This window comes from Liolophura sinensis, chromosome 10 (genome assembly GCF_032854445.1).
Source record: "Liolophura sinensis isolate JHLJ2023 chromosome 10, CUHK_Ljap_v2, whole genome shotgun sequence".
NCBI classification, from domain to species: domain Eukaryota; kingdom Metazoa; phylum Mollusca; class Polyplacophora; order Chitonida; family Chitonidae; genus Liolophura; species Liolophura sinensis.
Genome location: NC_088304.1, coordinates 9773765 through 9798710, shown reverse-complemented (window position 1 = coordinate 9798710; position 24946 = coordinate 9773765). Strand labels below are relative to the sequence as shown.

The following is a 24946-nucleotide window of genomic DNA, read 5'->3' as shown; positions in this document are numbered from 1 at the left end:
TATTATCAAGTCTTTACAGTCAAGGTAAAGCCATGCATTATCAAGTCTTTACAGTCAAGGTAAAGCCATGTATTATCAAGTCTTTACAGTCGAGGTAAAGCCATGTATTATCAAGTCTTTACAGTCAAGGTAAAGCCATGTATTATCAAGTCTTTACAGTTGAGGTAAAGCCATGCATTATCAAGTCTTTACAGTCAAGGTAAAGCCATGTATTATCAAGTCTTTACAGTCGAGGTAAAGCCATGTATTATCAAGTCTTTACAGTCGAGGTAAAGCCATGCATTATCAAGTCTTTACAGTCGAGGTAAAGCCATACATTATCAAGTCTTTACAGTCGAGGCAGAAAGCCACTGTACTAAGTGTTTTCACTCATGTTAAAAACCCACAGTATCAGGTCTTCACAGTCAATGTAAAAAACCACCATGTTAAGACTTTACAGTCATGGTAAAAGAACATTCTATCAAGTCTCTACAGATATGGCAAAAACCAAGGTATTAAGCCTTTACAGCTATGGCAAAAAAAAACAACAACAAAAAAAACAACATATTAAATTTTTACAATCATGGTAGAAAAAGCAATGTATTGGCTTCACCGTCATGATAAAAAACAAATGTTTTAAGTCTTTACAACCATGGTATAAAACAACATGTGAAGTCTTTACGGTCATGGTAAAAAAAAGCCACTGTAATTTTCAAGTCTCTACACCAGTTTTTGTGTTCATGGCAAAATGACCAAGTACCCAGTCTTTGTGTTCATGGCAAAGTTACAATGTACCAAGTCTATGTGTTCATGGCAAAATGACAATGTATCAAGTCTTTGTGTTCATGACAAAATGACGAAGTACCCAGTCTTTGTGTTCATGGCAAAATGACAATGTACCAAGTCTTTGTGTCCATGGCAAAATGACAATGTACCCAGTCTTTGTGTTCATGGCAAAATGAACATGTATCAAGTCTTTGTGTTCATGGCAAAATGACAATGTACCCAGTCTTTGTGTCCATGGCAAAATGACAATGTACCAAGTCTTCGTGTTCATGGCAAATTGATAATGTAACAAATTTTTGCTATTCATGGCAATATGCCAATGTATCAAGTCTTTGTGTTCATGGCACAAATCTATCAAGGCCTTAGCAATGGTAAAATGTTAGTAACCTAGTGCACTAAGTCTTTTCAATCATACAAAAAAAGTCACACTATCAAGTCTTTACAATCATGGAAGAAGCCACAGTATGAATTCAATTTCCCAACTTTTCACAAGTAAGACAGTGTTGTAAGCAGTTTTTTCATAATGAAGTCATCTTAATTTGCGTGTTTGGGGTATGTATAATAGATTATACTAAAATTGGAAACTGGAATAAACCAACTTCCACTAATGGTCTGTTCTCCATCATTTACATATTGCTATAATCCCTGAGTTTACCAACAACCTTGGGTCAAAATGAACCATTTTGTCATTTTTGTGGCTACCTAGCTATATTTACATTCATACATACATTATGTATGTCTTGATTCTTGATAACGACTGCCTAGGACTAATACTGTAACAAAACTTATATGTACATGTGCTAGTGTTCATTCTAGGTTAAAGGTCCTTTAGTGGCTCACCACTCGCACCCCACTACCTCACCACTAGCACACTACTAGCTCACCACTAGCACACCACTAGCAGACTGCTACCAATCCACTATCAATCACAAACCTTATTTGCTGATCTGAATATCTGTAATTAGTTCAGTGAACTGAACCAGCCTACAATCAGTCCACTACACTAACCTTTGTACGCTGGTCTCAGTATGTGGAATTTATTCAGTGGTTTGTGAATGCATTGATCCGCTAAGTGAAACAGCCTACAAGCAGGCCATTGCCACTCCACAAGCGGACCACTGACACATGCGTGGTGGGATACTACTGCAGGATATCCCTGGCGTACTTGTAGCCCAACTTGATTTTTGGTATGGTATGCCAATAAAATACAACAAGAAATAGGTAGGCAGTCCTGGATAAGAGTGGTTGTAGTGAAATGTGAAATGGATTGTTTAACTGTACTGTGTTAACCTATATGTGTGTGTATATATATATATATATATATATATATATATATATATATATATATATATGTATATGCACATACAATAGACCCACTGCCACAAAACTTCGTAAAACAGTTTTTCATTTCCCTTTTGGGGGGGGGGGCATAAATCACACTGTCATCCACGTTACATTTACACAAGTTTAGAAAAAAACAGATTTAGGACGTTCCGAGCAAATGAACATACGGAGTACTCCACAAGCGGACCACTGACACGACACGTGCGTGGTGGGATACTACTGCAGGATATCCCTGGCGTACTTGTAGCCCAACTTGATTTTTGGTATGGTATGCCAATAAAATACAACAAGAAATAGGTAGGCAGTCCTGGATAAGAGTGGTTGTAGTGAAATGTGAAATGGATTGTTTAACTGTACTGTGTTAACCTATATGTGTGTGTATATATATATATATATATATATATGTATATGCACATACAATAGACCCACTGCCACAAAACTTCGTAAAACAGTTTTTCATTTCCCTTTGGGGGGGGGGGGGGCATAAATCACACTGTCATCCACGTTACATTTACACAAGTTTAGAAAAAAACAGATTTAGGACGTTCCGAGCAAATGAACATACGGAGTATTTTTGTTGTTTTTTTCTTCTCATATTTTTGGTGTGCCTCTAAATTCAACACACCTCAGACTTTAAACACAACCCCGCACTGCTTGCATCTACACGTACCACTTTACACAAGAAAAACTCACAGAACCACAGTACTGGTAATCCACAGACTATAGATCAAATGGCACTAGTTACTACTGAGGAGGAGTGAAGAACAGTTGTCCTTTCTTCAGTCTGGATTTGATTTCGGTGCGGAGCAGGCGTTTCTCTTTCTGTACTTTGGCCAACATGCCTTTGTTCTCCATGGCTCTCCTGGACAGGTAAGGGATAACATCCTCCACTGGACCATAAGGGACATACTTGTATACTGAGTAACCCGCTTGACCTGATAGACACGGACAAATAATATTCATTTATTTGGCTGGTGTTTTTCGCTGTACTGGAGAATATTTCACTTATACTTCATTCACCAAGGTATCGCTTAAATGCGATCTAGCGTTAAGCCATCATCATTCATTTATACTTGGCTGAACCGATGCCAGCATTATGGTTGGAAGAAACCTCCGACCATCCGCAAGTTGCTGAGAGACCTTCACATGTCCAACTGGAGAGGAAGCCATCATGAGCTGGATTTGAACTCACAGTGACCACACTGGCTCATGGGTCATTGTGCTGTGGTAAGGACTTAGCCGTACTTAATAATATTTCCCTTATACAATGGCCAGCATTATGGTGTGAGGAAACTGTGCAAGCCCTGGGGGAAACCCACGACCATCCGCAGATTGTTGGCAGACCTTCCCACATACAGCCGGAGAAGAAGCAAACATGAGCTAGACAGGCAGTCACAGCGACCGCATTGGTGAGAGGCTCGGGTGTCATTGCCCCTCTCATACCAACCCCTCGGCCACAGAGACATTAGAAAAGTAATAGACTTCATAAATATCTTACGAGTATTTTGCTGCCTAGATTACAAAATATAAACTTTTCTTGAAACTCTAAAGTTGGCCAACCCAGCCAATATATACATGTACTAGCTTCATTAACATTTTGTTTATGGTGGAGAAATGGAATGTAAAGTTTCACATGCGAATCATTTCACATGCGAATATAAAGGATTTAGGATATACATTATACAATTTCCGACAGAGTCGTTACCATAGTTATGAGGGGGTGAGGACTGGGGGAGGGGCAAAGGGAGGCAGACCTACCCAGAGGGAAGGATACTTGGTCACACATGCCAAAGAGTTGACCGAAGCAGATGACGCGGTCAGAGGGCCGAATTCCAAACTCCTTCATCCTGGATAATATGGAGATGAAACAGTCAGTCATTAAATGTTAATATATCTGGAAAATGTTTGGCATCTTCAGTGTTAACTTTAAAAATAAATTTAAACATTTTTAGGGCATTTCTTGATAAGTTCTGTACATGACCAATGAATTCTTACTCATTTTGCCTGATTCCAAAGAGCTCTGTTGATCTTACAACAGTCTTTGGAGGTTTGTTTGGAAGACAGAATGATATACCACTAGAAAAACGTAAGAGTAATGTATCTTTCAGAAATATTTTATGACCTGTATTTGTATCTAAAAATGAACTGTTTACAGTGTATTTTTATGGAAGAGGCAGTATACACAGACTACAGGTAAGCAGAATTATAGCTGACCTGGACAAAAAAAGCTTACCCAGACAATGAAGCCACTTTCCAAATCTTCCACAACACCTCACCTTACTTTGTGATGATGAGGTAAAAATGACTTAAATTTAGCAAAGTAGTCTTGCTTACTCATCTTGATCCTTATCGGTAAACATTTATTTTAAACTTCAGCCTCTAGAACCAGAGTAACTCTATAAGATAACAGATAAGGGTGCAAGGATCATTTTTTGGAGAGCTCCCAATCATAAGATCAGATCATGGTCTTACTTTTCGACAGTGTACCGCACGGTGTCCTCATTATGGCTGGCCACCATGACGGCAATCTTCCCCATCTCTCTGCGTCTGATCTCCGCCATGACGTTATGCATGATCCCGTGGTACATCACAGTTGTCGCCTCATAGGTGGGATTGATGGGATCCTCATAGTGTAACGTCGCGGCGCGCTCTCTTTCCTGCTCCATGTAAGCCCCACGCACCACCTTAGCGCCAAAGTAAAACCCTTCCCGATTGGCTAGATCCATGTCCAGCATGATGTTGTGAGAGGCTTGCTGTTGAATATAGTCACAACATTGAAGAGTTATACATAGGCCTCCAAACATCACAACTCCATGTATTAATGTATTCAGTAACAAACAATGAAAAAGGCTGAAGAGTCATGGTACCTTTATACAAAGATAATTCCGCCTGTTGTATATAATGACAGAGCTCAGTTGCTTAGCACGCTAGTGCAGTATAATGACCCAGGAGCCTCTCACCAATGCAGTCGCTGTTAGTTCAGCTCATAATGGCTTCTTCTCCGTATGTGGGAAGGTCTACCAGTAACCTGCGGATGGTTGTGGGATCCCCCTGGGCTTTGCCCGGTTTCCTCCCACCACAATGCTGGATACCGTCGCATAAGTGAAATACTCTTGAGTACGGCGTAAAACACCAATCAAATAAATAAATAAATATGACATATAATGGAAAAGGCTGAACACATGTAAGTCTTTTTGTAACTGTTTGACTAAGATCGATTCATCCACCTTACAGGGACACATAAAGAGTTTGCTGTGAAATCTGATTCATTTCTTATTAGAAAAACATAGGTGTTGGAATCAGAAGTTTCATTTTAATGTCTTTATACGCAAGTGTATGTATGGAATGTAAAAATGGTGTCGGTGGTGCAAGCAATGTGTTCAGCAACATCTATTAGATGAAAGTGAGTGAGTGAGTGAGTGAGTGAGTGCTTGGGGTTTAACGTCATGCTCAACAATTTTTCAGTCATATGACGACGAAGGAATCCTTAGGGTGCATGTACGTGTAATGTGCCTCCTTGTTGCAGGACGGATTTCCACCGCTCTTTTATTTAGTGCTGCTTCACTGAGACGACTCACCGAAGGCAAGTAAGCCGCCCCCCCGAGCCATTATACTGATACGGGTCAACCAGTCGTTGCACTATCCCCTTCATGCTGAACGCCAAGCGAGGAAGTTACAACTTCCTCTTTTAAAGTCTTAGGTGTGACTCGATCAAGGATTGATCCTGGATCTACCAAAAGCAGACGCTCTACCAACTGTGCTATCCGGGCGGGTAGATGAAAGTGACGAGGGGTCACAGTACCTTCAGATAACTCTGGTAAGTGTTGAAGATGAAGGCTCCGTTCCTGTTGAACTTCCTCATCATCTCCATGGTGAGGCGGCTGATTGCTGGTTGGAAGTACGACTGCTCTGCGTCTATCATCACACGAACACCCTTCTCCACTGCGTACTGTGAGACAATACATAAATTTTTGTTCACATCAGTCAGACAAATACGCCATTCAACAAGACCAGGACCTGGGTGACTGCTAACGTTCGTTTTCATGTAAGAGTATTTGCAAGTTTGATTAATTTCTAATCAGAAAACAATATCAAAAGCAAATTATTAAGTTTTTATGAGTTTCTGGCGTGGATTTTTTACAAACGGTAAATGACGTAAAGTTTCGCTCTGGGACTCAGCAAGTGTATCCCAGGATTCATTGCACTGATTTTGGCTGTTACTGACTGAGTCCCGCGAGAGAGCATCAAGGGTGGTCAGGGGATTATACTGATAGTTCAAGAATGTAATAAACAAGCTCATGCAGGCACACTCATTTTGCCGCCAACTCAGATTGTGCGAAAGTAAACAACAGCAACTCTCATGCGAAACTTTAGGTCAATTACAATACCAAACTTTAGGTGACATATGGTATTTACTTACGATAAATTTTACCCAAAATTTTGTCCACAAAGAGAGAGGTTATAGAGGTTAATAAATGTCACAAACTATAGTTTTTGGTCAGAAAACATACAATTTTCCAGTAGAGTATCATCTCATGTTCCAAGCAAACCTCAATACACCTTTTTAAACTTGGTGGTTTTGCGCATTTCTCAAGAATTTTCCTCTTATAAATAAGACCAGGGTTTCTTTTATGGGTGGAGGAGACCAGAGGAAACCAGAGTGACCGGATACAGAAAATGTCCGACCTGTGCAACGGTATTAATACGCTGTAACATGTTCTTCATTTCAGTTTCTTCCTTCTTGGTAAGTGCTGTCACCAGGGATTCCAGTTTACCCGTCTACAATACAATAAGTGATACCAGGTTCATTACAATGGGTATTCCATATACATGGATATTCTATTACATTTGCCCATTTTTTACATCTACACATTACATGTAATATTACTTATTTATTGATTGATAGGCTTATTACAACTGCTTTATTGATTGATAGGCTTATTACAGCTGCTATTACATTTCCATCGGTATTCTATAACAATTTTTTCTAGATTTACACATTACATGTGATACTATTTATTGATTGATTGATTGGCTTATTACAGCTGCTATTACATTTACATGGATATCCTATTACATTTGTCTTTTTTTTACATTTACACATTACATGTAATACTAATTATTTATTGATTGATTGGCTTATTACAACTGCTTTATTGACTGATAGGCTTATTACAGCTGCTATTACATTTACATGGATATTCTGTTACAATTTTTTTCTACATTTACACATTACATGTAATGTTTATTTATTTATCTGAATGATTGCCAAGGGCAAAAATGAGTACTGCAATTAACAAGGCCTTCAGAGAATACCGGTAGCTCGCCTGATTGAGCCCTTTGTAAAATTGCATAATGTTCAAGTCATGTGACACATGTACATTCAAATACAGACCTCAAACCCCTCCCCCCCAAAAAGAAGAATGATTGACATAGATATTATCCTCCAATTACATAGTGCTGAGATCTTGCCATTAAACCACCAAAAAAGACCAAAATTATTATACTGACATAACTATGACTGTTTATCGTATGCGTAAGGATTGCAGAGCAGTTGTATGTTATGGAGTTGAAAATCACTGTGGTGGTAAAAGACACTGTGGAGGGTGCACAACTTTACTACAGAGGTCTTTGACATATAAACTGCGAACTACATTTGGCAACCCACGTACTATGGGAGCCAATTGCAACCCTGTGAATAGATGAGCAAAATGTTGAGCTATGAGGTAAAAGACTTCCTTTGTCTTTGACATGCAAATCGCTACTGATGATTGGCTATCTGTGTACTATGGGTGGCCACTGGAACCCTATGATTGGCCAAAAACTTTAACCAAACTGGACACTGACATCACCAGCATCTGATCCCCCTCTCACAATACCTCTCCTAAATACTTTGTAAGGCGAGCTAAAAAATGTAATAAAAAAAAAATACTGACCTTTAAGTTTGGAACGACAAACAGTTTGGACAGGTTCACATTCACTCGCATTAGATTATCCCAGTCCAGTAAATCTGTGCTCCTGAACAAAGGGAAAAAAAAAAGATGATGCATTTACTTGTCATAATACCTTCCCAACGAACACCTTTCAACAGAACTCTCACAGTCAGGAAAAATGAAAAAGTTAGTCACGGATGAAATTGTAGGTCTATTTAGGGTATATTACAGCAGTCTGGTGTTTGGGGAAGAGGAGGGAAAAAGGTAGAACCTGGTACAAACTATAAACATCCGTCAACAAGTACCTGACAAACCACATGACACAAAGCTGTCCCAACCCTCACCAACCAGAGGTAGACTAAAAGTAATCTCAGTGGTCAAGGGGGAGGGAACTTCTTCCACGGGCTCCTCCACAGTAAAGGAGGACCATAAAATAGTGTGTATGTTTATTTATTTATTTGGTTGGGGGGCATCCGTGGTTCAGTTGGTTAGCGCGCTAGCACAGTGTAATGACCCAGGAGTCTCTCACCAATGCGGTTGCTGTGAGTTCAAGTCCAGCTCATGCTGGCTTCCTCTCTGACCGTACGTGGGAAGGTCTGCCAGCAACCTGCGGATGGCCATGGGTATTCCACGGGCTCTGCCCGGTCTCCACCCACCATAATGCTGGCCGTCATTGTATGAGTGAAATATTCTTGAGTACGGCGTAAAACACCAATCAAATAAATAAATCAAATAAATATTTGATTGGAGTTAACCACTATATTCAAAATATTTCAACTGTACGGCAGTGACCACCATTATGGTGGTGGGACCATGTGCGACAATTTGCACATTGCAGGCAGACCTTCCCACGTACTACTGGAGCGGGAGGCAGCATGAGCTGGACTTGAACTCACAGCAAACAAAATCATGAAAGACCCCTGGGCCATTGTGCTATCAGGCAAACCACTAGCGATATGTATAGATGCTTGGGGGCTTTTTTCCAGTCATGTGACGATGAAGAGTCATTAGGTGTGTGTACATATACAGTGTCTTCTTGTGCCAGGGCAAGTCCATGTCGCCAAAGAGCTGCCAGCACTGAAGTACCATGCCGAACACACCAAGTATGACACCCCACCCAGTCACACCATACTAACACCACGCCAACCAGTCCTGTTTCCTAGCTCTAACCTCTCAGTGCTGAGCGTCAAGCGAGGCAGCAACAAGGACCATTTTAAAATCTTTGGCATGACCCAAACTAGCTTAAACCACGAGATCACAGAGGCCTGTCTAGTGCGTGTATGTATACAGATATAAATTTACAATATATACATTGAATCCCAAGCATACAAGCAATCCCAATAGTCCCAAAACCACAAAAAATTTCCACAGCCATTAATTAATGATTTATTTCACTAAAAATAATGCACCTAGGAGTTTTAAAATGGCAACACATTTAACTTAACAGATTTCAAAATCAACTTACCCTGCAATGTCTTGCAATTCATCTGTACTTGCCCTGAACAATGTCAATGAGAAAATCATACCAAAATCACCAGGGAAGTATGCAACGGTATCATGTATTTATAGTGCTGCCTGACTGGAATGCCATGCTGCAGCCACCAGACAAGACACCCCAATCCAGTGTTCAACACCTAAATACACAAGAATATTTCATCATTGTCAGAAGAAATTATGGTCAGAAGAAAAAATGAGATGCAGATATTTTCACCTGCTGTGTGACTACATTAGCCTACATGTACTTAACAAATCTCCTGACTTCAGGCTGCAGCACAGGTAGCAAGGCTAATTGGTAAATGAGAACTCAGAGAGTGGTTAAAAGTAACAGAATTATTCTTATTACAGCATGCACTTGTAATCCCAAAGAACGACAGTGCCAATACCAGATTCAAGCATGCAGCTTCACTGTCCAAGGGCGAGTGGTCTTGAATGGCCACTTGTTTTTCGAATAATTATGACGTCACCTCATGCAATGAATTGTTTGTGTCAAAACCAAGCTTATGGGAGTTTCACATTATGAATAAGAAAAATTATTCTGACTGCATTTTCTTTGCCATGAATAATATTTAATGGATGTCTAAAACACAGATATGTAAAATTTGTGGTGTTACATGTCTCAACCTAAAGGCAATTTTGGTTGTGAATATTACTGGTTTTACAGACAGATGAATAAAGGCGACAAGTTAAAAGAAAAAAAGACTATAGTTTGTCTTTGTAATGTTGAAATGAGAATAACCAAAGTGCAGACTCACACGTCACTCATCTTGAGGTCCAGCACCGTTAGCCAGTTCCTGGCCTCGTCTCTGCTGAAGGGAACCCCCATACTGTCGGTCGCGTCCAGCGTTCCCTGCTGGATTCGGCTCAGGAATGTATCGCCACCTGATCCTGAACAGAATTTCCTGAAGAAGACTCGTGTTTGTACCAACACTTCCGACATCTGCAGCTGTAAAAAAAAGCAATCACACATCGCAATTGTTCAACAATTCATATAATTTCATCTTTTTCTAATGTTTGATATATACATGTATACCATTGACATCAAAAATGTGAATTAGTTATCTGCTTCAGGTTTGACGTACTTATTTTGCTTGATTCTGTGAGATCTTAGAAAGGTGTTATATGATTTGTTGGTTTAAAGGTAGAGTGATAATCAATCCTAATCCAAATAATCGTCAGCCAATACTTGACGAAACGCGAGACTAGGTTTTGAGGCGTGGAACTATGAGAAGTGGGACATGGCCTATAATAGCAAGCAGTATGTAGGTTATGTCACAATACTGACAAATATTTTCTGGGTAACAGAAAGCAATAAAGCACGATATCAGCCTTCAAGGGTTGCAGGAATGCTGACAGATCGTAAATAAAGACGTTTTCAGTGTAAGAGTCCGCTGAAATTGTCAACTATATTTAATTAGGGCCATGATTTTACAAATACCTGCAAATGGATTAAAAAAATACATAACCAATATACTGGGCCAACAAAATTAAAGTCTGCCTCGGAAGCTAGTGACCACATGATCTTAGTAACAAACAGCACGCGTGAAGAAAATGGTTCTCCCAGCGTTATTACATAGGAAAATTTCTATTTTTTAATCATTGTCAGCGATCTTGTATTCGTTGGATTTGTATCACTTTCGGTTTTTCAGATAGTCTGAGCATTTCTGCAGAGCTTCCGTGACGTTATTTTGTACAACTAGCGAAGGGGCAAAAAGTGACCTTTTCCTCAATGCTTTAAAACTGGGCAGCCATTTTGTTTTAGACATGACAGGGTGGTCACATGACCTCCAACTTTCGACCCATCTTACAGAATTTCCTGAGGTTCCACCTAACCATAAAAATGCACCTTTAAAATGGGAGAGTGACCTCAAGGGAGACAATTCGGTGCACCCTATTATACAACAGACTTATCCTCCATTCAATGGACAACATCAAAGTACCACTATGGCTATCTTGTTCATGGGCCATAACTGTGTGTTTCCCATGAAGCCTGATGGGAACAGCTTGCTTGTTACAGTCCTATTACACATCGTCATAGCTACTGACATAGATTTAGGCAAAAAAAACCCATAAAAATGTATTGTGTCTTGTGTGCCTATGCAGCCAAGTGGTTATTAAAGGCATGTACAAATGTGGACTCTTAACCAGTGAGACGTTCCCACCTGGCTTGGTAGCGCAGTTGTTAAGCAGTGAGGCTAGACACCCTGACTCCAGACACTTTTTGGGCTGGTTCTGAGACAGTTTTTTCATTGACAGAGAGTCAGTAGGCCTATATATTGAAATATTCCCTACCAGGAAGATGATGGTAGACGTGTTCATCTGAAGTCACAGATGTAAATACAAACCAATAACTGTGGCCGTCCAAGGGCAGTTAACTTTATGGCTGCAAATCCTGAACCATCTGTCGCATCTGAAGCAATAAGGATTTCGTGACTTCATTTACTGGATTCATGGATTGAACACTGTACTTAGCATGGAAAGGTATTGTTCTTCACGGCACATTTTTTACTTTTATATACCGGTATGTCAAAGGTCTTTTATAGTATTTTACGTTTTCAAACATTTTTTATGATATTCAAATTTTACCAAGTAATATCCTCGACAGAATATGTTTATTTCATTAGGGTTTTACGCTATACTGAAGAACACACGGAGCAGTATCATCTATGGAAAATGTGTTGTTTGCAGGATACACTCTGAAAGACTATATCATCTCTACAATTTTTATAACGTGTCGCTCAAAACACAGGCGAGACCAATCTTGAACAATACCGTCTTAAACATTGGCTACAAATGTTCAATTCTTTGGTGATTGGTGTTTTATGCTGTACTCAAGAATATTTCACTTATACGACAGCGGCCAGCGTTATAATCGGAGGGGGAAGAATTGAGATGGGTTGGGATTCCTCCTTACCTGACACTGCATCAATGCAATTCAGGAATGTCTTCATGTTTTTGTTACACTGGGCTTCTCCCTCGTAGAAATAAGTCCGGGCGCTGATTACCCCCGTACGCCTGTCACCAAACTCCTTGTGAGCTCGAAACTTCTTTGTTGTGTCATCTGTAACAGTTTGCAGTAAACATGTTTCTCGTTACAATGTAGATGCTGAACGCAGGACATCACAAGCTTCCAATGAACATGTTTCTTTTTACAATGTAGATGCTGAATGCATGACATCACAAGCTTCCAGTGAACTTGTTTCTTGTTACAATGTAGATGCCAAATGCATGAAACCACAGGCTTCCAGTGAACACGTTTCTTGTTACAATGTAGATGCTGAACGCATGACATCACAAGAATCCAGTGAACATGTTTCCTGTTACAATGTAGATGCTGAACGCATGACATCACAAGCTTCCAGTGAACATGTTTCTTGTAACAATGTAGATGCTGAACACATTACAAGCTTTCAGTAAAACATACACATTGCTTTGAGAACAACCAATAAAAACAATTTTTATCTGAAACAAGCATACTGTCAACATACTGTGAATTTACACTTGTTTAAAATTGAATGTAGAAAGTCTGTAGGAAAAAAACAGACACAACATAGAGCATCATTAAGAGGTAGAAGGTACAGATAAAGTGCCCTCATACATAAAGTTGTACAATTCATCTCATGTGATGTGAGTATACTAGTACTTCCGATATCAGACTAAATGAATCAGTTAACTTAGGATATCAGGTCAGGCAATTTTAAACATGACAGCCCTTGATAACATCATCTCTTAAATTAATTCATTTCCTTGACTGGTGTTTGAAACTGTAGCCTACAATATTTTGCTTGTCAATGATGACAGTGAGGTTTATTACTGGTGCAGAACACTGTACCTCCACACCTCAGACATGTAAAATCTTTCTGACACGCCTCATACTTCCAGCTATATACAGATTTGAGCCTACAACCTCACTGTTCTGGGTCCTGTCTTTAAGGAGAATCAAATCACTGAAAGAGTCAGGGAGGGTTTACAGCACGGTGTATGGCACAGCAAAGTAAATATTTATCGAGTGAAATGTTAGCTTGTATTATGTTGACATTTTATGAAAATTACTGTGAATAAATGTGAATTTTCTTGCATTAGATAAGATCTTACCTTGAGGGAGGTCATCTGGTTGATCCTCAGATACTGTGCTCCTGCAAAATATCACAGAAAAGTATAACTTCAATGAGACTGAAACTGAGACCAGCAAAATTACCAGATAATTTCCCCCCAAAACAAAAGCTAGAAAACAACAGCAGAAATACCAGCTTGACTTTGATCCCAATTCTCAAAAAAATTAGTATCAATTTTTTTGCAAAAAAATGCACCTGGGCAATCTTGGATTTGACTTTGATTCTGCAAAAATAACAACTCGAGATTGACTGAAATACCAACAGAAAAAAATGCACAAGCTTCAAATATAACTCAAATTCCAGTCCACAATTATATTTAATTCTAGCTGCCTGTGGCATCTTGATCAAATTGTATTCAAATACCAGCAAAGACATCAGCTTCAGTTTGACTCAGATTCATTGCTCTGTCAACTGAGCTACATCTAGCCTGTGAGACACAGTAGCCGGTTTGCTTATAAGTGTCAGGTGACGGAGTTATACTGAACCTGACAGTACATGAAAGTCTGCCTCGGTCATAAGTAGGAAATCCAGACTGTTTCTGCACTTTCTGGGTGCTTGTCAGTTTAAATTGTAACTGGATAAACAACATGTATGTGAAGTGTCCTTGGCATTGTGCTTCAGTGATGCAGCACCATAAAATAATGACGTAAAGGTAACACTGTAAAATGACTGAAACTCTTTTGAAAGTGACGTTAATGTGCAAATTTCACCGCCTTAGACCTATCTTGATCAGGAATGGACACTGGATCTCAACAGTAGCAATAACATACATTCAGAAGTATGAAAGCCCAGAATGACTAAAACTTTTAACCACCATTTGTTTTTCACATTTTCACTTGTTTAAGTATATAAACATAGATGTGCATGTACACATGGAATTTCTTTAGTTTATATCTATATCTTTATATGAGATTGTAAAGATTCTACAGAGAAACAGCTCAACCGTACCTGTCTTTGAATTTTTGGCTTCAGCCATGAGACATTTCATAAAAACAGGCCCTGCACTTTCTAGATATAGCCCAGGTTCTAAGGCTGCAAAAATGGTTTCCGACCACATCAGGTCTTGACTGTGTAACTTATTCTCTAACCCTCACTAAAATTTGTATCATCTAGACCACCCACTTATCAGGCCTCTCACAAAAATATGCAGGTGCAAAGTACGTGTTGCCCAACGTGACTGTTAGACTACACTGCGAACAGCCATTATCCCTCAGATGATCATAAACAGCGGCCATATCAGAACACAGCAGATTGGTGGTGGTCTTTAAAAATGGTTTAAAAAGCAGGGCCCGCTCATATATATATATATATATATATATATATATATATATATATATATATATATTTATGTCATACTTAACAATTGTGTAGTCATTAGGTATGTGTACATATACTGTGTATATGGACTCACCCTGCCACCAAAGTGCTACCACCATTGAAGTATCATGCGGAAAACACCAAAAATGACACCCCACCCAGTCACATTACTATGACACCAAGCCAACAAGTCATGTTTCCTTGCTTTGACCTCTCAGTGCTGAGTGCCATGTGAGGCAGCAACAATTAGCATTTTTAAAGATTTTGGTATGACCCACCACAGGATTGAGCTCAGGTCTCTCGACTTCCACCAAAGTGGTCAGAGATTTGCCCTTTCTGGATGTAGTTTTTTTTCAGCATAAAATTTGTGCTAGACCCCAAAAGTGTAAATCACCAAAAATAACTGTTCTTAACTACTTAAATGACTTTCAATCTTTTGTAGTAGAGTCTTACATCATCTCTGCAGTAACAGCCTCCTCAGTTGACAAATCTTCCTCCACACTGTAATCCAGGATAGACTTGACGCCATACTGTCTGTTACGTGTGATGACGGGTCTTATAGCTATATGATCCTCACCAGCCACAAAGTGACCGTAAAATGTCATTTTCATCACTTTGGTGAAGAGCCTCTTTCCGAGTAACTTTCGGACCATTTTGAGAATCTGTAAAATGAAAATGCCACATTAAAATTTCCTAGAGATGAAAACATGAAAAGTATTTATTACTGCCCCCTACAAACCTTGGAAGGGGGGATAACTCTGAAAATTAGTCTCCACGTTTATAATATTTCCCTTGAGCAAATAGTAGTCGAATCCAACTCTTGCTGCTTCAGCTATGGCTTGAAGTTAGGAGTTTGGTCAGTATCTACCCTAAATCCTTAACAAATTGAACTAGTAAAGTATAATTTCATAAATACAATTTGTCTGATTTTAACTTATTTATTTATTTATTTGGTGTTTTATGCCATTCTCAAGAATATTTTACTAATACGACGGTGGCCAGCATTATGATGGGAGGATACTTGATTTTGGAGATTCAAATGTATTGTTCATAGGGGCATACACAGGTATGAATTTCACAGAAGTTAAGAAATAATCTGTTCCAATAAGAAAGCATTCCTTTAATATGGCAGAACACTAGATCTGTGATCAAATTTGTTGAGAATTTACGGTAGAATTGAATCCAAGCACTTCTGCTTACTCCACTCAAAATAATGGCTGTCGACCTAAAAGTGAACAATTTTGGAGCACAGCATTATGCTCCAATCAAATCAATAAATACATTTTATAAATACAATCAGTAAAATTACTGCAATCCTTAATAACAATGAACACTCTATAACTTGATGCCACTGTTACAGAACTTCATATGCCATATTTCTGAAAGCTCACAAGTTTGCTGTTAATGACTTTTTTTTTTTACAAGGCATGTTATGAAACAATAATATACAAAATTTTGCAAAAGTAGATCCAGGGCCCACTTATACGAAGCCAACATATCGTTACAAGCATGTAACTATCGTGGCAACGTAATGCCTACATCGTTGGTTGCCATCGTAGTTACGTAAGAAGCGTTAAGAAGGTTTCGTGCAGGTGGGCCCAGATGGATGTGTACAATCATAGTTAACTATCAGTGGGAAGAAATTATAATCATGAAAATCATTACTTAAATGTTCATTTACCCATTCAGTTTCAAAGATCAAAATATTTTAAGATCCGGTTTGTAAATCAGGTCAATATTAGCCTACATCCTGTTCTGGAGTGGAGGCGGTCAAAATACATGTACATCCTATTCGGGTCCATTATTTTGGCAATTCATTGATAATTCTGAAGCTCTCCCTCTACCGTAAATGATCTATACTTTCAACTATGACTATAATCTCATTTTTCCTGATACCCAGAGCTCGACTGATTTCAGAAAGTTTGGTTGAGGAAAGGTGGTATATACCACAGGACAAAAATGCAAGTTTCACAACGAAAATGTAGTATTTTGTGAAATTTATTGGCCCCTAAAAATACTCTTTTATGAATGAGATTCATTTACAGAACTTGAGTGAAAGAGAGTGGAAATACGGAAAATAAATTATTTTCAGAATTATGAAATGAAATTTTAGTATTTATCGCCAGAAAACACAGCCATTTTTATTCATTGGACTGTCAGGTCATATGCAATATTGATGGAAGGCAAACCATCACTGGTCAATGAACTTTATATAAGACCGCACAATAAAGCATTGTTGGCCGCTTCTAACCACTAAGGTCACAAAAACAATGAAACTCGGAGCATTGAAACTTCCCTGCAAAACCATGCGGCCACCTCATGCCATCCCCACCACATCAAATGCGGCCACCTCATACCATCCCCAGATGGACAGCAAAACCATGCCGTCACCTCATGCCATCCCCACCACATCAAATGCGGCCACCTCATGCCATCCCCACCACACCAAATGCGGCCACCTCATGCCATCCCCAGATGGACATAAACCACTGAGGCTTAACCTTCAGAAAAAGCTGGTTTTTAATTTCAGCCTCACTTTGAACCTAACATTCCTCTTCTCCTCATAGTGGTTTTGACTTAAGAGGTGCTATTAACCAATGGGTTGAGGAATCTTTGGAGAGGTGCAGGTCAGGGAAGGTGCCTGACTGTGTTTGCCTTAAATAGCAACTTTGCTTACTAGTTCATTACTGAGGCTACTGAGGCCTCTGTGGCTCAGGTGGTTAGCGTGCCAGTGTGGCGCAGAAGCCTCTCACCAGTGTGGTTGCCGTGAGTCCAGCTTAAGCTAGCTTCGTCTCCAGCCACAGATGGGAAGATCTAACGGCAACCTGCGGACGGTCATGGGCTTCCTCCCACTGTAATGCTGGCCTTTGTATATGAGAATATTCTTGAGTATGGCAGAATCACCAATCAAATGAATACATAAATAATAGCTTATTACAGGGCTTTTATTCATCTTTTTTGACTGGAAAGCTACTCTGGAAAAGTAGCTGGCTACCTGATAGAAAATTAAACGAAGTGAAGTGGTGAAACAGTGAGGTGGGAAAATAACACTGGAGATTGCTAACATGAAAGCAGGCACTCTTTTTCTAAGTTAAGGCACAAGAGGTCAGCAAATTTCCAGAACAGAAAAAAATTTTGAAAATGTTACCTCCCTCTTAGCGTGCTTAGATGCCAGGCACTCTGACGAGGAGAAGCTAAGCCATCAGCTAGGAGGTATGGTACTATGGCATTTCTAGGCCGAGTTCTTGGACTACCTTCTAATTAACACTCTAATTCATTAGAAGATGTGCAATAGGTAAAGGCTAACTGAAAAACTGTACTAGTTCCACATAGGAAGTTTTACTTGTCGGACATTTGTTCTAGGCAAAGTGCATACATGCATACACAAATGCATATATCTGGGATATACTATAGTACCTTCATCTTTCAACTGAAGTTTAGCATTTTTTAACTGACACACTTTATTTAATTCTGACTGATTCATCTGCCTTATAGGGCAATTTAAGTGTTTTGGGGGAAGTTTGATTAATTTATTATTAGACTAACCTAACTACTGGCATCAAAAGTATCAGATTAAATCCTTTATGTGCTTGTGAAAGCATATTTTTATGTGCCAAACTTTATGGGAAGTACGGTATACTATATTCCCGTAGCAATTATACTGTGTAGAGGTGGGTAACACAGTCTGCCTCTGCCACAGTGAACAGGTGAACGACCTTTGACATGGCTGAGGTAAACTGAAGGAGGGTCTGAGGTCATGAAGATGAGCGGCCTGCTGTAAAGTGTACAGTGAGACGCATGGCAAAGCTAGTCTCTTATCCAGAGGGTAGTTTTAATGAGAGCACATCAAAACTGGTAACTGCACAAGTAAGGTGCTCATAGGTTAAAGACATCTTAATTGCAGCATACTACATGTTTGGTATATCTATAGGCCTACATGAACTTACATTTATGTATTATTTTACTTAAACAATAAAGGATTTGTTAAAAGTTGATTTCAATGAACCCTTAAATAGAATTTCATTTTAATAACTACATATACAAACAAAAAACTCATGTGCAGAAAAGTTATTGTTAAGTTTCATAATAATTAACTGAAAGTGAAAAAACATACCTGTTTCTTCATTGACTGAACTGTTTATGTATATATATCTACAGGTATTATACAGGAAGATCAAATTAGAAAAAAAAAACAAAAAAAAAGCTCTATAAAGGCTAAATTTTGCAGAATTTAAATAAGCGTATAAATACAACAGCATTTTAATACTGTCAATTACATAAAAATAATTACAAGAAAGGAGCTGCTATTCCTAGTATTCACACTACACAATTATGCTCCCTGAAAGTATTTTATTCATGATAAATGTACAAGAGTGTAGACATATATTCACCATTGGTGAAACGGATTCCAGGGGACAAACTGTTCAGTCATTCACTCATATTGTTACAAGAATGACTTTGTATCCTGCGAATACATGTATATATGTTTTTATACATGTACATAAATGATTGTTATTTCATCAACTTTCATGTTTTACCACAATGTCTAAGACAAAAATATTGAATGATGGTTGACCCCAATTCTTGTTTCTCTGAAAACCTTGAAATATCAAACATTTTGACCCCTGGATTCTGTGAAAGCTCAAATTCTCTACATGCACCAAACAGCCCTCTCAAACATCACTGATGGCATTTCTCAGAAATTCTACACATATATGTTGGTTAGGGCAAATAATAGAGTAACATGGGCTTTGAAAAAGAGAAAAAAAAAACAAATAAAAAACAGGCTGGTAATATCCTGGTTTGCTTAGACCAAGTGTTCCTGGATAAAAAAAAAAACATTGTGTGATTTTTTTACCAGCCTTCATGTATCTTCTTTCACTCGACTGAGCCAACTGTAGCTGTTGGCCAATAGCTCAGTGATCTGTACTGCATTTACAGGCCTGCAAATAACATTTTTGACAAGTTTCAAACCCCATTCAATCCAAGGGGTGTAGTATTACACATGAAGTTTGTCAGTCACCAACTACACGTACTGTTAACGGACTTAAAATTTTGCCCATGACTAAAATGGTCATTTTGTGTAATTCTGAGAGTTTCTTTTGATCTTAGAAAAGTATTTCGAGATCCGTTTGGTATATCCTAGAGGAAAGATGTAATTTTCTGCACCAACACTGACATTTTATCACATATGTTTACCTCTAAAAGTGCAATAATTTGGGTGAAATTTCATGTCATTCACCATAATTTGTATCTGACAAGGCTTGTGACATTTGATGCCTGACAGTGTCCCTCCCAGGAACTTATTTACAGGCTTGCACGTATTTTAGTGCAGTTTTACGAAATAAAACATTATTTAAATTTCTCATGGGGTATTCAGAAACTGATTTAGAATGAGGGTTCTGGGACAGAAAAACAACATGCTGCCATTTTTTTACAGATTATTTGTCTCTTACTTTACTCATATCATTCGTTTTGTAATACAGCCTCTAACCACCCACAGGAAAGTAATAGGAAAAATTGACTGTCATTGTGTCCATGAGCACGTCACAATCAGAGAGTTTTGTTTTACAAGCAGTGTGTTAACAAGCAGATTGTGTTTACGTAAGTACATGTGTACTGTCATAGTCTGGCATATGGCATATCTTCACACAGACTACAGATATAGTATAAACAATAAAGTACACATGTATACATCTATACCTATCCATGTATATCATATATAAATACTTCTAACAATGTTCTTTTGTTTTCATTCATGCCCACCGGCATCCTGGCACCAGTCTGAGTCCAGGACTAAATGTGACATGTGATGTGTCTTTGAAATTTTGAAATCACAGTTTATAAAGTTTCCGCTACAATTGACAGCATGTACAATCATGCATGAATGGTTTAGCGGTGTTATACTACTCAGCTGTCACATCCTGCTTTACAAGTCAAGGTTCCAGACATTTGGCCAGCAAGTGGGGCATTGGTCACCCTTGAGTGACCATACTGAAGGTTGATGTGCACTGGTACTTGTAAACAGGCTCTGAGAATGTGTACACAGAGACTCAAATACACCTTCATAAAATTGTACAATCCAATCCATATTTTTGGCACTGGACTCTGTTTAGCTTACAGTGCCAAAAAGCATGAACAGTTACAAAAAATGCCTTAACAAAGTTTTGTGAAAGTGTTAAAAAACACAGCCTTGCATGACTATCCTGGTACCATCCTGTACAAATGTATGTCTGTTTTACATTTATGCATATATGGACCACATTTTTGGCTTGAGTCGTTTGAAAAAAAATATATCTATGTATGTATACTTGCGGTTTTTACATCGTACTAAACAATTTATGTTGATGAGGAGTCAATAGGTGTGTGTATGTACTCTGCCTTCTGGTGGCAGGGCGAGTCCGTGCCGCCAAAGTGCTGCCACCACTGAAGTATCAAGGTGAAGACACCAGACGTGACCACTCCACTCAGTCACCTTATATGACACAATGCTAACCTGTCCTGTTTCCTTGCTCTAACCTCTTACTGCTAAGTGCCAAGCAAGGCAGCAACAAGTACCATTTTTTTTACAGTCTTTGGTATTACCCAATGCACGTTTGATCCTGGGAATCCCTAGAAAACATCAGAAGTGTGGAACTTTAATTTCACTAAATAATAAGGGGTCATTTAATAGAGTCTGAGCATAGAGGGTATAAACCCAGGATAATTTAACAACTGATTTCCATATTCAGTTTAATGGTGACTTATGTTGGGCAATCCCTTGAGTTCTGTTATAAGTTAAAAATGGTTCACTTTTATTTCATCACACCCATGTTTATGGTCTAATACTGATACTGTGATAGCTTTGACATTACAAATGTCAAAATACATGCATAATGTAGGCTTATCTATAGAATACATACTTGTAACTTAAGTTGTATGTACATATACATGCATATAATTTTGTAAACTCACAGCTGGTGGAGTCTTATTCCACTGACACATACGCTACACATTATGACTGTTTTCTATACCCATATAATCTGTTTATAAATACATGGGAGTCTTACCTCTTTATTTCGTTCCACCAAGAAATTCACAGAGCACAGGTTGAACACAAACAACGCTCTCATCAACTCCAAAGTGGATTTACTTCTGAAAGCTTCATGTGCGTTGTTAAAAGTGAGATCAATGGAAGGATGTCCATCGTTGCCTAATCTTTGCCCTCCTGTTCCTTTTAATGTTGTTTCCAGGCCGGCTTGGGAGTTCACTGATTTTTCCGCTGGACAAATTTCGTCATCGGTCTTTTTTTGAGGCGCAGCAGCCGTGGACTTGGATCGGTGAGGCGACCCATTGCAACCACGGCGAACTAATTTCACATGTTTGATTTTAAGTGCACCGATGTTTTTGTGGAAATCAGGGGCTCTTGAAACAGCTCTCCAAGCTGTCCGAATCATGTCGGGGGAAAATAATCAGTTTCCGATCAGAGCAAAATACCGAAAGCCAAACACAATCTTGTTTTACTGAGCTACTGTACGTACCGTTTGTTTGTACTTGAACGACCCCAATTCATAAAATTATGAATCCTTGAGTCTTTTCCGAAATGTACGTCCTATTCTAAATATTTAGGTGACGTTCAGTTGCAGATGGCCTTTGTGAAATGCCGTCCCAAATGTAATGAACTGAGGTAGAAATTTTCGCCTTTTCACCACAGGACAGCTTTCACGATGTTTGTTTTCCTCGACATGTTTTTCCGTTTCGGCATGGCGGTGTCAATCTGACCTTCAGCCTGTCAGCCAATCAAAACGCCACATTCGGACACGCCTCCACACAGAAGCACATGTTACGTCGGCAAACACCATTATTGCTGCGTTGTAACACTTCTCAGTGTCCGTACATATACACTGAGTTACAACCAATGGCCTACTTATATCATAGAGGTGAAATGCAAAGGGTGTCGATTTGCATCTAAAATTTTACACACTGAACTGCCATTGAAAACTGGAAAATTTTTAAATAACTGGTTACGGTTGTTGTATATATAATATGGAGTTACATAGTAGTCAATAAATTTATCATGATTTTATTCAGTCATTTTTTTTGTTCTTAACTATCGGTATATATCTTACTATTATTGCATATGTTTATTGGGAATTCTGTTCAGGATTTCTATTGGCAGGCCCAGTCATACTCAGTCTTTGGTAGGCCTACCAGTGAATTAAAAGTAGTACTATGTTTTGCTCAACAGTGTAATTTAAACAATAATAATATGAAAGTTACAGCCCTATTTTTTTCACCAATGGTCCAACTGACAGGCCTACTGTAAATATTCAACCTTTGGAACTTCTAAAACACTTTTTTCAGTGGAACTTATTCATTCTAATTATTATGAAAATGACTATTGTTTTTCATGTCACTAAAGATGCAAGCTTTATATAAGTGTGCAAAGTATTTTCTCTACACGCAATAGTTCTCTCAGAATGTTTCAAAATATTGCTTGTAGAGGTGGTTAAAAAAGTTGAAGAATTAGGTGACATATATTTTTTCGTCTCCCTGTAGCACAGATTCAAAAGCACCCAACTTTTTTTTATAATCTAGACAGTTTGGAAGTGAAATAAACCCTGAACAAATTTTTAAAAAATAACCACTTAATTTATAATGTTAAACATTGGACAAGGACAAGATTTGAACTCAGCACTCTCCTTTAAGAACAGCTGTATTAACTACCTCCAGTTTAATCAGCTGAGACATGCCTTATTGATACAATTTGTACCACAAGGTAAAAATCTAGGATTGATCTTAATACTGATTCAATTATGACCACCTCTGTAAGCTAGTTCAGTTTTTAATGTTGAATATCAAATTAATGTATGTTAGCTGTCTTTTCAAGATTAAAGGATTAGGGGATTAAAGGGAGTTATTAATAAGCAAAGCTCCTTGACAACGGGATAATTGTGTTTGCCGTGTCTTGTTAATTTACATATCAATGCATGTCTGTAGTAATCATTACTTTGTGTATTGTTTTCATCTGCAACAACCAACTTTCCTTGAACATGCGAGATCTGATTGGATTTATAATTGATTGAATCATATTCATTAGGAAAATGAATAAAAACAACAAGTGTTTTTGTCACAAGGTTTGAAGTGTTTCTTTATCAAATGCTTCATTAATAATAGATGTCTTTATATTGTGTGAATTTAATTGGTTAAAATGTAACACTGTTCCTAATATTGACCTGCCTGGTAATTTCAAATGCTAATGTATGCTTAATGCATTCTAATGACTCTCATGGGTTCATTTTGCTGGTTACTGCCTCTGACTTATCTGTCCAAAGCATCACTCTCACTGGCTCATCTGTCCAAAGCGTCACTCTCACTGGCTCATCTGTTCAAAGCGTCACTCTCAATGGCTCATCTGTCCAAAGCATCACTCTCACTGGCTCATCTGTCCAAAGCTTCACTCTCACTGGCTCATCTGTTCAAAACGTCACTCTCACTGGCTAATTTGGCTAAAGCGTCACTCTCACTCGCTCATCTGTTCAAAACGTCACTCTCACTCGCTCATCTGGCTAAACTGTTTCTCCCACTAACTCATCTGGCTAAAGCATCTCTCTCACTGACTCTCTTGGCTTAAGCGTCACTCCTACTGACTCATCTGACTAAAGCTTGCACTTGCAGCTCAGACTGAAAGTGTCACTCCTACTGACTCATCTTGCTCATGCAAGCGTCACTCTCATTGAATTATTTTGCTTAATTGACACTCATCTGGATAAAGCGGCATTCTGACTCACCTGACTAAAGCTGCATTCCAGCTGATTTCAGAGACCAAAGCATCACTCTCACTGACTCATCTGGCTAAAGCATCACTCCCACTGACTCCTCCAGCCAAAGAGTCACTTTACCTGACTCATCTGGCTAAAGCATCACTCTCACGGACTCATCTGGCTAAAGCATCACTCTCACAGACAACTGGCTAAAGCATCACTCCCACTGACT

At 38.7% G+C, this 24946-nt stretch overlaps 1 protein-coding gene across 1 annotated transcript; it reads right to left on the bottom strand.

Moving 5' to 3' along the window:
• Positions 1-2677: 2677 nt before the first annotated feature.
• Positions 2678-22705, bottom strand: LOC135476336 (proline dehydrogenase 1, mitochondrial-like). Its single transcript, XM_064756335.1, has 13 exons — positions 22021-22705; positions 15425-15633; positions 13635-13675; positions 12454-12600; positions 11885-11949; positions 10295-10485; positions 9508-9540; positions 8046-8127; positions 6796-6888; positions 5912-6058; positions 4582-4862; positions 3868-3956; positions 2678-3044 (listed from the first exon to the last, which is right to left on the bottom strand). Exons 1-13 carry the CDS (start codon positions 22405-22407, stop codon positions 2854-2856), a joined length of 1956 nt encoding a protein of 651 aa, XP_064612405.1. The 5' UTR covers positions 22408-22705; the 3' UTR covers positions 2678-2853.
• Between the last annotated feature and the right edge of the window lie 2241 nt (positions 22706-24946).

Bases quoted from the DNA above. Each gene is read 5' to 3' on its own strand.
- LOC135476336 (XM_064756335.1), bottom strand. From the start codon at position 22,407: ATGATTCGGACAGCTTGGAGAGCTGTTTCAAGAGCCCCTGATTTCCAC. The intron at 15,634-22,020 runs GTAAGACTCCCA...TTCATTTTACAG, and splicing joins TGGTGGAACGAAATAAAGAG to ATTCTCAAAATGGTCCGAAA. The intron at 11,950-12,453 runs GTAAGGAGGAAT...TTATTGCTTCAG, and splicing joins TTGCATTGATGCAGTGTCAG to ATGCGACAGATGGTTCAGGA.